At 33.6% G+C, this 13311-nt stretch overlaps 1 protein-coding gene across 1 annotated transcript in view; it reads left to right on the top strand.

Annotated features, from left to right (window-relative positions):
• RAVER2 (ribonucleoprotein, PTB binding 2) overlaps positions 1 to 13311 on the top strand; it is a 104175-nt gene that overhangs the window by 51350 nt on the left and 39514 nt on the right. Inside the window, exons 6-9 of the mRNA XM_079939200.1 lie at positions 4890 to 4975; positions 6660 to 6764; positions 6923 to 7034; positions 8960 to 9228. Coding sequence (XP_079795326.1) covers positions 4890 to 4975; positions 6660 to 6764; positions 6923 to 7034; positions 8960 to 9228 — 572 coding nt within the window. The remainder of the gene's footprint in view (positions 1 to 4889; positions 4976 to 6659; positions 6765 to 6922; positions 7035 to 8959; positions 9229 to 13311) is intronic.

The raw sequence follows: 13311 nt of genomic DNA on the forward strand, positions 1-13311 counted from the left end.
ATGGAGTCACACAGTATGTACCGTATGGCTTCTTTCCCTCAGCTTATTATTTTGAGATTCATCCACGTTGCTGCATGTATCAATAGTTTTTTTTTTTCGTTTTTAATGCTGAGTAGTATTCAGTTCTACAATTTCCATTTTCATTGATTTGTTGAACATTGGGTTATTTCCTGTTCGGGGTCATTACAGATAAAATTGCTGTGAAGATTTGCTTCTAATCTTTATGTAGACTTATGCTTTCATTTCTCTTGGATAAAGACATAGTTGTAGAATGGCTGGGTTATATGGTGGATGTATGTTTAAGTTGTAAGACACCCTTCCAACTCTTTTCTAATGTGGTTGAACCATTTTACATTCTCACCATCAGCGTCCAGGGCTCTAGTTCGTTCAGTATCCTCACCAACATTTGATATGTTGATCCTTTAATTTTAGTCTTTCTATTTGGTTTATCGTGCTGTCTCATTGTGGTTTTAATTTGAATATTCCTTTTGACAAATGATTTTGAACATCTTTTAATGTACTAATTTGCCATCTTTATACCTTCTTTGTTAATATATCTTTTAAGATATTTTATACATTTTAAAATTAGGTTGTTTATCTTCTTATTAAGTTGTTAGGGTTTTTTATCCTAGATACAAGTGCTTTATTGGATATATGGGTTTGCAACCACTCTGTAGGTTGTCCTTTTATTTTCTTAACAATATCTTTTGAAGAGCAAAATTTTTTATTTTAACAATGTCCAGTTTATTATTTTTTGTTTTATAATTCATACTTCTTGTGTCATATTTAAGAAATCTTTGCCAAATTCAAGGTCAGTAAGATGTTCTTATATATTTTCTTAAGAAGTTTTATAATTTTACCTCTTAAGTTTAGGTTGATGAATGATTTCAAGTTAATTGTTATTTATGATATGAGGTAAAGGTCCAGGTTAATTTTTTTTTACAGTTGTTCCAGCATCATTTGTTAAAAAAGATTATCTTTTTTCATTGAATTTCTTGACACTTTTTTCAAAAATCAATTGACCATATGTATATGGCTCTATCTCTGGACTCTGTTTCTATTCCATTGATCTAAATGTCTGCCTTTATATCAATGCTACATTGTCTTCATTATATACAGTTTTATAATAAGTCCTGAAATCAGTTAGTGTAAGTCCTTCAACTCTGTTCTTTTTCTCTTTGTTTTGCCGATCCTAGGTCCTTTGTATTTGCATATAAATTTTAGAATCAGCTGTCAATTTCTATGAAAAACGTCTGCTGGAAATTTGATTGGAATTGTGTTGAATCTGTATGCTAATCTGTGCAGAACTGACAACAATTTGCCATAAGTGCGGTATATGTCTCCGTTTATTTAGGTCTTCTTTAATTTCTCCCAGCAATATTTTGTAGTTTTCAGGGTATAAATCTTACACGTATTTTTTCAGATTTATCCATAGCATTTCATGTTCCTCGATACTATTTTTTTATTGCAGTGATTTTCTGAGGCAGAATTCAGAGTCAGTAATTCAGTGGCATTTGGTACCTTCACAATGTTGTGTAATCACCAACTCTGCCTACTTTCAAACATTTTCATTATCTCAAAATAAAATCCAGACCCATGAAACAGTGACTTCCCATTCCCTCCTCTGTCCAGGCCCTGGCAACAACGAATCTGCTTTCTGTCTTTACACTTTTGCTTAGTCTGCATGTTTCATATAAACAGAAGTCGTTATGTGACTTTTGGTGTCTGGCTTCTTTCACTTAGCATGATGTTTCTGAGTACTGTAATGTGTATCAGGACTTCATTCCTTTTTTTGGCTGTGTAATATTCCATCGTATGCACATAGCATGGATGGACATTTGAGTTGATTTCACTTTTCGACTCTTGTGAAGAGTGTTGCTGTGAATATTCATGTACAAGCATTTGAACATTTGTTTTCAGTTCTTTTGGGGTTATATTCCTAGAACTAGAATTAGTGGGTCATATGGTTATTCTATGTTTAACTTGTTAAGGAGCTGCCAAGCTGTTTTCCACAGTGGCTGCACCATTTTACATTCCCAAAGCAATGTATGAGGGTTCCAATTTCTCCATAACTTTATAGACTCTTGTTACTTTCTGGGTTTTTTAAATTATTATTAATTTTAGCCATCCAAATAGGAATCAACTGGCAACTCATCATGATTTTGATTTGAATTTCCCTAATGACTAATTATGTTGAGCATCTTCTCTTGTGCTTGTTGTCTATTTTTGTGTCTTCTTTTGGAGAAATGCTTAATCAAGTTCTTTGCCCATTTTTAAACAGGGTTGTGTGTCTTTTTGTTGCTGAGTTCTTTATATATTCTTGATACTATTTTAAATAGTATTACTTTTTAAATTTCAATTTCCTACTGCTTGTTGCTAGCATATACAAGTACAATTGATTTTGTCTATTTATCTTGTATCTTGCAGTCTTGCTTTCTATTTCTATCAATAGCAGTTATTGCCCTTAGGATTTTCTGTATAGGCAATCATGTCATCTACAAATAAACACAGTTTTACTTCTTTCTTTACAATATGTATACCTTTTATTTTATTTTCTTGCTTTATTGCAGTTGATAGAAATTCCTGAAAAATTTGTGCATTGAACTGATGAGAGTGGACATCCTTGCCTTGTTCCTGATCTTACAGAGAAAGCATTCATTCTTTTATTATTAAGCATTATGTTAGCTATAGTTTTTTATTCACAGATTTTCTTTTTCAAGCTGGGAAATTTTTCTTCTATTTTTATATTGCTGAGATATTTTATCATGATAATTGCTGGGATTTATATAATGCTTTTCTCCATTTATTGATATCATCAGTGTGGCTTTTTTATTTCTGGTCTGTTATCATGATGAATTATATTGATTGATTTTTGAATGTTAAACCAATCTTTCACTCCTACAGTAAGCCACACCTGGTCATGACATACTATAATCCTTTTTTTTTTTTGACCATGAACATCAGTGTTCTTTTCTTTTTTTTTTTTTAAGACTATTTTCTTATACAGCAGATTCTTATGAGTTATCTATTTTATATATATTAGTGTATATATGCCAATCCCAATCTCCCAATTCGTCCCACCACCACCTCCACTACCCCCACTGCTCCGCTTTCCCCCCTTGGTGTCCATATGTTTGTTCTCCACGTCTGTGTCTCTATTTCTGCCTTGCAAATCCATTTTTTTTTTAACATCTTTACTAGAGTATAATTGCTTTAGAGTGGTGTGTTAGTTTCTGCTTTATAACAAAGTGAATCAGCTATACAGATACATACATCCCCATATCTCCTCCCTCTTGCGTCTCCCTCCCACCCTCCCTATCCCACCCCTCTAGGTGGTCACAAAGCACTGAGCTGATCTCCCTGTGCTATGAGGCTGCTTCCCACTAGCTATCTATTTTACATTTGGTAGTGTATATAAGTCCATGCCACTCTGTCACTTCGTCTCAGCTTTATAATACTTTGTATATAAATTTTAGGTTGATAGTGTTGTTCAAGTCTCCTATATCCTTACTGGTTTTCAGTCCACTTATGCTATCAATTATTGAGGGGAGCAAGAGGCTCAATGGGAGACCTAGCCAAAATCTAAGGGTAAGGGCAGTTAGATGTGAGACTGTGGACATTTTCAGAATGTTTTAATTCTGGTTGTTGTTTTAAACTGGGAAATACTATATTCACTAAAAGCTGTGAAAAAATATTTTAATGTTTTATAACAAAATACAGTGACTGTCTGAAAAATGAGAGGAAGTGGTATTGAAATCTCTAACCATAATTGTAGATTTGTCTACTTTTCCTTTCAGTTCTAGAAGTTTTTGCTTCATATATTTTGAAGCTTTGTCATTTGGTCCACAGACATTTAAGATTGTTGCATCCTAATTGATGAATTGACCCCTTAATCATTATGAAATGACGATCTTTACCACTGTTTCCTAATAAACAGTATTTTCCTTTATAAGCAACTTATCCTAATGATCTAATCTTCCCATCATCTATCATTGAAACTGGTTCATTCTAAAGAAAGTGCTTTCTAATGGTCAGTTTTCCAAAGATGTAATGGACTGCCTCCGCAAGAAACAAAAATTTGGAACAAAGTTTTTAAAGCATGAATGAACTTGTAGCAGTGTTATGTATAAATTTCAGATACGTTTGATCATTGGATTACGTGTTTTTTGAAGTACTTTCTAAGCCTGACCTTCTATGATTCTAATTAGCTGTATATTATGACAGTTTACATCTAATAACTAGATGAATTGCTTCATATATTTTCTATCTCATGGTTCTTTTTGTCTGTATATTGTATGTTCTTAAAATATCTCTTCTGATATGTACCCTGGTATTTGTACTCTTAGACAAACTTGATAAAGAGTATGGTTATCATTTATTCCTTTTATCAACTATATACAGTATCGTTGTTTCTGTAGGTTTTTTATGAAATATCTTTAAATGTACATATTCTCTTCTCAATTGGATTATAAGCTTTAACGACAAGGACTGTATATTGTTCTTCCCCTCCCACCTGACCCACTGCCAGAATACCCAAAAAAAACTAACAAAAGTACTGAGCAAATAACATGGGTTCAATTAGTATTATACTTATTAAAAGGTGGAATTAGTTTTCTTGCATTAAGTGCCAGAGAAGAGAAAGGCTAGGTTTGGTGTTTTTCCATTAAGACAGAAGGTGTTGGAATTTAAAATCAAATTCTAGAGTTGAATCACAAGGAAAGGAGCCTGTCACTTTTTGTACGATGACAAGGTCAGTATATCATTGAACTTCCACCACATATGTTAAAAGTTTAAAGAAATATTCATTTACCCTTTTTGGAGTTTGTTTTATTTATTTTTGAATTCCATAGATATCATAAAGTTAAATTTTTACTTTTATTTTCTTAAAGCAGTTCTTGGAACACCTCACAGCTTGCCACATCTGATGAATCCATCCATCTCCCCTGCATTTTTACATTTGAATAAAGCACATCAGGTATATAAATAGCATTGAGTACTGAAGCATCAGACATTTGGAGTGAATATTTTGTTTGTTCTTTACACTTAAAGTTCTCAAGGAGTTAAATGAGTATTTTGTTTTCAAATAAAATTCTGAGTAATAAGTGTACCTACCTAAAAACAGAACTTAATAAGGAAATCAGATCAAATTAAGGTAATCAAAGCATCATAGTTTATATATTTATTGGTTCCTATTTGTAGGGTATTAAGAAGGGAAGAGGTATATTTTGTGGTATATTTTTCTAGAAATAACTCAGTAGCTCAAAACAAGTTTTATGTGGTCTTAACTCAAAAAAGTATTTACAGAAAGAAAAATAAATGAATAATAACTCTTAATTCTTAAAATTTAATCAATGTTATAGAAATAATTTATATATTTATGAGAGTAAAAATTTTTTTTCTTACCTTTTTCAGATAAGTATTTTAAACTATGTTTGTGTACATAAATATCCGTAATATTGGAGATAAATATTACCTACTAATTTCAGGTACTGTTTAAGGCTATATCTATATAGAAGCCTAATTACAAATCAAACCTAACACATGATAAATGGGTTGTTATAGGTTGAATGAATGAATGTCTGTTCCTAAACGCAGCTTTTTAAGGAAAAGGCTTATTTGTTTATTTTTCATTCTTAGAATCTAACATATGACCTGTACATTTTTCATTCATTTACTCAACATATTTTATTGAAAATCTAACATGTACTAGACACTCTGCTAGCCATTGAGGCTATAGCATTGAACAGAATATTCACAGTCCTTATTCTTATAGAATTTCAACAAATAGAGAAAACAAGCATTAAACAGTTAATTACAATAAGGTTTAAAGTGATATGGGAGGGGAGACCAGAGTATTGACAATATTCCCTTTACTTTAAATTAAAGACCAACTGCTTAATTTTGCCTTGAGGGCCTGTCTAAGCTGGCCTCTCCTGCCTCTCCTATGCCTTAGGTGTCACTGTCCCAGCTCTGGTGAACTGCTTGTGGTCCATGAAGGGCTTTCTTCTCTTCTCCTTAGGTCTTTGCTCCTGCTGTTCTTCTACCTGGAATACTTCCCACCGCAGCACCCCCTCGTTCCCCCAGACTTCACCTAGTTATTTCTCCACAGCCTTCAGATCTCTGTGCAAGAGTTAGTTCCTCAGGGAAACCTTCCTTGAATTTACCAATCTAAATCAAGTTCCACCACTGTTTGTTTCCATAGCTCCTTGTATTTTTCCTTCATACACTCATTGCCATTTTTAATTGTATGTTTTTATAATTAATTAATGTCTCCCCTCCTCAGGGGACTATAAGATCCATGAGGGCAGACCATATTGTAGCACAGTGCCTGGCACATAGAAGTGCTCAATAAATATTTGTTGAATGATTAAATGAATAAATAAATGATTGAGCGATACTGACATCAAAGCCAGAAAGGGGTGAGGGGAGGGGAGGAAAGATGGAAGAAAAGAAGGAAGGGATATGGAATTAGTTTCATGACTGTATGGTCACATCTTGTGTATTATTGAAAGAATTAATTAGTGTTGCCAGTAATTAGAAAGTAGAATATTAAGAAGCTGTTGCTTTTGCTCAGATCAACTCAGGAATTGAACTTTAAAATGAATTACACAAGTAGCTCTTCTAAATTAAACTAACTTAATGTTTTATCATTTTCACAGAGCTCACTTATGGGTAATACTTCTAATTTATTTCTTCAGAATCTTTCTCATGTACCACTGGCACAGCAACAATTAATGAAGTTTGAGAATATTCATACTAATAATGTAAGTATGGAATTACTTTTTTCATTTGAAATGAGTTCATTCCTTTTCTATAATCAGGCTGTTGGTCAGATTGTTCATGAATTTTCACATGTGTAGCTTTTTTATTAGGTTATGTCTTGCTGCCATGAGCAAAAGTCTTTTCTTCTCTTCTTTTGCAGAAACCAGGCTTACTTGGAGAACCCCCAGCTATGGTACTTCAAGCTGCAGTAGGGATAGGGTCACCGCTTCCATTGAAAACAGAGTTGGGCCATCTTGGAGAAACACATAAAAGTAAATTATGTGTATTTGCTGAGACGTCAGTAGACAGTCAGATTTGAGATTTAAAGATAGTGTACCTGTATTCTACTTTTATTTACAGGAAGGTCAGATTTGAGTTTTATTCAGTCATGTAAAATTTCAAGAGCCCTCTTGGCTTTTCTATTTTTAATATTAGAATACTATTGGTAGTTATTTATTGATGGACTTGCTTCTATGCCAAGATAAGACTTTCTCTGTTGGATATGCTTTAATATTTGATGAAGGTTCACAGCAGCATGAGGCAGAGACATAGATCTATTTGAGACTGACATGCTGCCCACTGGGCTGACAGCACATTACAGAGGGATCCATTTAATTTCTGCCTGGATAAGAAACCCTTAGCTTTATTAAGAAATATCTGGTAATGATAAATTTAAAGTTTGATTGTTTATTTGTATCATTTCTAAAATGTGAGCTCCAAATTAGTAGTAAAAAAAAAATGTGTATTATGTGCTTCTAAAATATAACAAATTTGAACGGAACAATTATTTTTCTTTTCAGAATAATAGATGGTAGTATACCAGGATGGCTTATGTGATTTTGAAAGACACTTTCAATTTGAAGTTTAACTGAAATTTGTTGGAAGTGAGCATGCTGAGGGGAAAAAAGAGAAAGTCCACCAGTGATAAAAAAGAAAAAAAACCAAGTCAGTTAAATATGGGTAACATATTTAGCCTCTTGTACGTAAAACCAAGTCAAATGGTCAGATAATCAATTCAGACTATTGGAATTGACTGGGCAAAAGTTAAACCAGTACACAGACAGCTGTAGAAATTTTTATAGTGTGATAGAGTCTGTCCTAAAAATTAAGTATTGTATGCCTAAAAGCTTATACAGATATTTATATATAATTTGTGTTGGATTAAATAGCCATTTGCTTTAGCACTGCTGCTTTAAGAACACTGAAAATTCAAAGTGTCCAAATAAATATATTGCTAAAAGATAGAATTGAGAATCTATCTCTAAATAGTTAGTACTAAAAATAATTTAAGAAATTTGTTTAGTGAATTTGTAAAATATAACTTTGATTTAATTAAGATAGTTGTCAAAACCAGCTCTTTTCATTTAGTTTTGACCTGTAGAGTTTTAAAAAATGGAATGGTTCAGGATTTTCCTATTTTTATTTCTTCCAGAATTTCTTGTTACTCCCTGTAAATAAAAATGTAAAACTTTAATGTGTTAAACTTCCATTTGGTGCTTAGCTACTCATAAATATTGATGTTTTTTTAAACCAGTGGTGTGCTGGTGTTTAAAAACCAGCTCTCTGGGTTAAAAAAAAGTCTTGATTTGTAGCATTTGTGGATTTCTGTGTGTAAACAGTCCAACCATGGCTGATTTCAGGTTACCCATGCAAAGACGTTGAACTCAAGATCTGGGAAGAGATAGCACAGTTGACTCTTACGAGCTGGTGCAACCTGGCTGACTAAATGTATTGTTGGGTTTAATGTAACTTTATTAATTTTTGAGTGTCAGAGACTTTTTTTAACTGAAGGCTTAGTTAATTATTCCCTTCAAATATGAAAGCAGGCAAATTCCAGTGACTGGGCATAAAAAAAAAGGCACTGATATAACTTAAGTGCCAAAAAGTATATAAATTTTGCTCTCACCTTCTAAAATGTACAATTAAAACTTGGAACTAAAAAATATAATATCCTTGAGATTATCCCGGAAGTTGTTGAAAATAGGAAAAGCATGATTACTATTAGAGGTTTTTGTTTTTCCATACAGGAGGCTGCTAATTTATAACCTTTAACCTCACCTTTTGTATTTTAACTATTCTCTAATAGGTAAAAAAATAGGTTTCTGCACATTCTGTCCATAACTTGACAAAATCAAAAGGACTATTGTGAATAAGCCTCATCTAACCAAAAACTATTTGCATTTGTGGTTCACTACAGCATCTAATTTGATTCCACCTCAAACAACTATAACAGCTGGCATGGGCATGTTACCATTCCTTCCAAATCAGCACATTGCTGGACAAGCTGGGCCAGGGCACGGGAACACTCAGGAGAAACAGCCAGCCTTGGTGGGGATGGCAGAAGGAAATTTCTCAGGGTCACAGGCTTATCTTCAGAGCTTTCCAAACCTTACTGCTGGAGGCTTGCTCACGGGACATCATAAACAACAACAAAGTCAGCCAAAAGGCCTGGAGATAAGTTCAGGGGTAAGAAAACTGTGTGTGTGTGTGTGTGTGTGTGTGTGTGTGTGTGTGTGTGTGTGCGCGCGCGTGAGTGTGTGCATGCATGCATACACATACATATAAATGCACACATGTATATACATGAAGTATATATGTGTATACTACATTATGTATATACTACAAAGGAATATATATATATATTCCTTTTAAACTATATCTTAAATGAAATTATTCTAATTCGAGAGTAATCTAATTTTTGGTTATTTTACAGGTGGTATAATTTATGAAGTATCAAGCAATCTTAACTATTTTTGAATTTCAAAGGAAGTTGATAATGTACTTAAAGTATATAAATATGGATTATAAACTAGATAATTCCTATAATATGTCAATGACATGAAGGCTTTTTCATACTGTACATTTACTTCTCAAAAGAGGAGAAAATATTGGACTCTAAAAAAAAACAAAACCTGTCATTATAAACAAACAAAAATCCATCCTTTGATAAGTTATGCCAAATGATGTTTGGGATTCTGCTTAATTACTTGCCAGTTTGTAAATAAAATAATTTAACTTTTATAAAATGTTTTTAAAATCTGTTATTATAAAATATTTAAATATGAATTCTTTATTCCTATAAACATTTGCTTTTCTAAAAACTTTGAGATATGCATGTATAAATATAAAGGAATATAAGTTCAAAATTTTGTAGTTTGGAAAAGTGTAGTAGTACCATTAATACTTATCCAATTATATAATGATATTATTTATAAGGATTTCTTAGTAAATAGTAATGCTGTTCTTTAAAATATACTAATTTTTTCTAAAATGTATATTCCGTAGCTAATTAAGTATTATTTTAATATTGAAAGGTAGAATAAATTCTATTTTATCTGAAAAATTTCAAAGCCAGTTATTACTCTCTGGTCTGTTCAAAAGAATCTAATCTTGGTTTTAATTCTTGGTTTTAATTCTTGGTTTTTACCCCAAATTTTATTGGTTTATAAACCACTTATATTTGTAAATGTTACAATTGGTAGGTAGAATAAAGTACATTTAATTTTTTTTACTTGTACCCTAGAATACCCTTTGGATTAGAAGTGGCATGTGAGGAAACAATTCTTGTAGTTGGCTATATTCAAATATCAAAATAATAATATTGACTTTGTAATAGGTTTTGGTGTCACCTAGTCATGGCAGGAGGTATGGATAGAATGCCTATGATTATACATTGAGGAAGCTAAGGTGGTTCTTCATAGAATGAATTTTAAAAATTTATCTGCAGGGTTAATTGCGTAAGTTATTGAGGGAAGTTAAATAAAACTCATATATGAATAGTCTGTATCTTTTAGCACAGAATTTTTAATTCATTGAAAGCACTGAGGTCTTTAGAAAAACTGGACTTGAGGTGATTCACATAATGGGCAAATGAGAGTGTATCTGGAAGAAGACAGGTGAAGTGGGGAAGGGCCTGGAAAACAAATCCCGTGAAGAAGAATTGAAGGAAATAGATAACATGGAACTTGGCAGGGGTTGACCAGCTGACATTTAATTTGACGTTAAAAAAAAAAAAATTTACAGACTAGTCTAGTCACATGGTATTTTATGTTTCTCTAGTGGGCAGAATTAGTCCGATAAGTATGACACAGTAAAGCAGATTTAGGCTTAATATAACAAAGAACAGTTGAAGTTTTCAAAGAAAGAAAAAGTTTGACACTTCCACAAAGATGTGAATGTCATATCACTGAAAATGATTATGCAGACCCCAGGTGAACATCTGTACAGATTGTTGTAGAAGTGATTCTTCTTTCCTGACAGTAGGGGCTTGGACCAGGTAACCTCAAAGTATGTTTTCCAAGTATGTAGCAAGATTTTGGACTTTGTTAAACAGTTGGTTAAACTCGGCTGTAGATTTTTAGGCCTGCATCTTTAATATTATGTTGACCAGTGATTCTTGATTCTGTCTTTTTGTCAGAATCACCACTGGAGTTAAAAAAAAAAAAAAGATGGAGAGGGCTGGACTCTAACTTCCTCAGCCCTGAGAATCCGATTCAGAGAGATAGGGGTGAGATCTGAATTTTAAGTGTACAACTCAGTGGCATTAAGTACATTCACATTGTTTTGCAACTATCACTACTATCCATCTCCAGAACTTTTTCATCATCCCATATTGCAGCTCTGTACCCATTCAACAACTCTCCATTTTCCCTGCTCCCCAGCCTCCAGTAAACACTGTTTACTTTCTGTCTTAGAATTTGACTATTCTAGGTACCCAAAGTAAGTGGAATGATACGATTTTTGTCCTTTGTGTCTGACTTATTTCCATCACCATAGTGTCTTCAAGGGTCATCCACGTTATAGCATGTATTGGAATTTCCTTTTTTTAAAGGCTGAATAATATTCTATTGTATTTATAGACTACATTAAAAAAATTCTTTTATTTATTTATTTTTGGCTGTGTTGGGTCTTTGTTGCTGCCCACAGGCTTTCTCTAGTTGCGGCGAGTGGTGGCTACTCTTCATTGCGGTGTGCGGGCTTCTCATTGCAGTGGCTTCTCTTGTTGCGGAGCATGGGCTCTAGATGCACGGGCTTCAGTAGTTGTGGCACACGGGCTCAGTAGTTGTGGCTCACAGGCTCTAGAGCGCAGGCTCAGTAGTTGTGGCACACTGGCTTAGTTGCTCTGTGGCATGTGGGATCTTCCCGGACCAGGGCTCAAACCCGTGTCCCCTGCATTGGCAGGTGGATTCTTAACCACTGCACCACCAGGGAAGTACCTAGACTACATTTTCTTTTTCCATTTGTCCATTGATGAACATTTGGGTTGTTTCCATCTTTGGGCTCTCGTGAAAAATGCTGCTGTATACAAATATCTGTTAGAGTCCCTGTTATCAGTTCTTTGGGGTACTTACCCAGAAGTGGAATAACTGAATCATATGGTACATCTATATCTTATTTTCTGAGGAACTGCCGTTCTATTTTCCACAGCAGCTGTACCATTTTTCATTTCCACCAGCAAAGCACGAGGGTTCCAGTTTCTCCACATCCTCACCAACATCGTGTCTCATTGTGGTTTTGGATTTGTATTTCCCCAATGATTAGTGATGTTAAGAACCTCTTCATATGCCTATTGGTCACCTGTATATCTTCTTTGCGAAAATGTCTATTCAGATTCTTTGCTATTTTTTAATTGGGTTATTTGTTTTCTTTGCTATTGAGTCATATGAGTTCCTGAATATATTTTGGATATTAACCCCTTCTCAGATATATGGTTTGCAGATATGTTCTCCCATTCCATAAGATGCCTTTTAATTTTGTTGATTGTTTCCTTTGCTGTAGAGGAGCTCTTTAGTTTAGTTTAGCTTTTTAGCACTTGCTTATTTTTGCTTTTGTTGTCTATGCTTTTGGTGTCATATCCAAAAAATGATTGCTAAGACCAATGTCAAGTAGCTTTTCCCCTATATTTTCTTCTAGTTTTATGGTTTCAGGTCTTATATGTAAGTCTTTAATCCAGTTTGAGTAAATATTTGTGTGTGGTGTAAGATCAGGATCCAGTCTCATTTTTTTCCGTATGGACATACAGTTTTCCCAACACCCATTTATTAAAGAGAGTGTCCTTTACCCATTGTGTATTCTTGGCACCCTTTTCAAATACTAGTTGACCACATATATATGGCTTTATTTTGGGGCTCTATTCTTTTCATAGGTCAGTGTGTCTGTTTTTATGCAAGTACCATAACTGTTTTGATGACTATGGCTTTGTAATGTAGTTTGGAACCAGGAAGTGTGATGCCTCCGCTTTGAACTTTCTCTCAAGATTGCTTTAGCTATTCAGGATCTTTTGTGGTTCCACATAAATTTTAGGATTGTTCGTTCTATGTCTGTGAAAAGTGCCATTGAAATCTTGATAGGGATTGCATTGAATCTGTAGATCGCTTTGGGCAGTGTGGACATTTTAACAATATTAATTCTTCTAATCCATGAACCCAGGATATCTTTCCAGTTATTTGTGTAATTTTTGATTTCTTTTATCAATGTCATATAATTTTCAGTATACAGTTCTGTCACCTCCTTGGCTAAATTTATTCCTAATGGCTAAATTTATTCCTA

Source organism: Stenella coeruleoalba (assembly GCF_951394435.1).
Source record: "Stenella coeruleoalba genome assembly, chromosome: 1".
In the NCBI taxonomy this organism is placed as follows: Eukaryota; Metazoa; Chordata; class Mammalia; order Artiodactyla; family Delphinidae; genus Stenella; species Stenella coeruleoalba.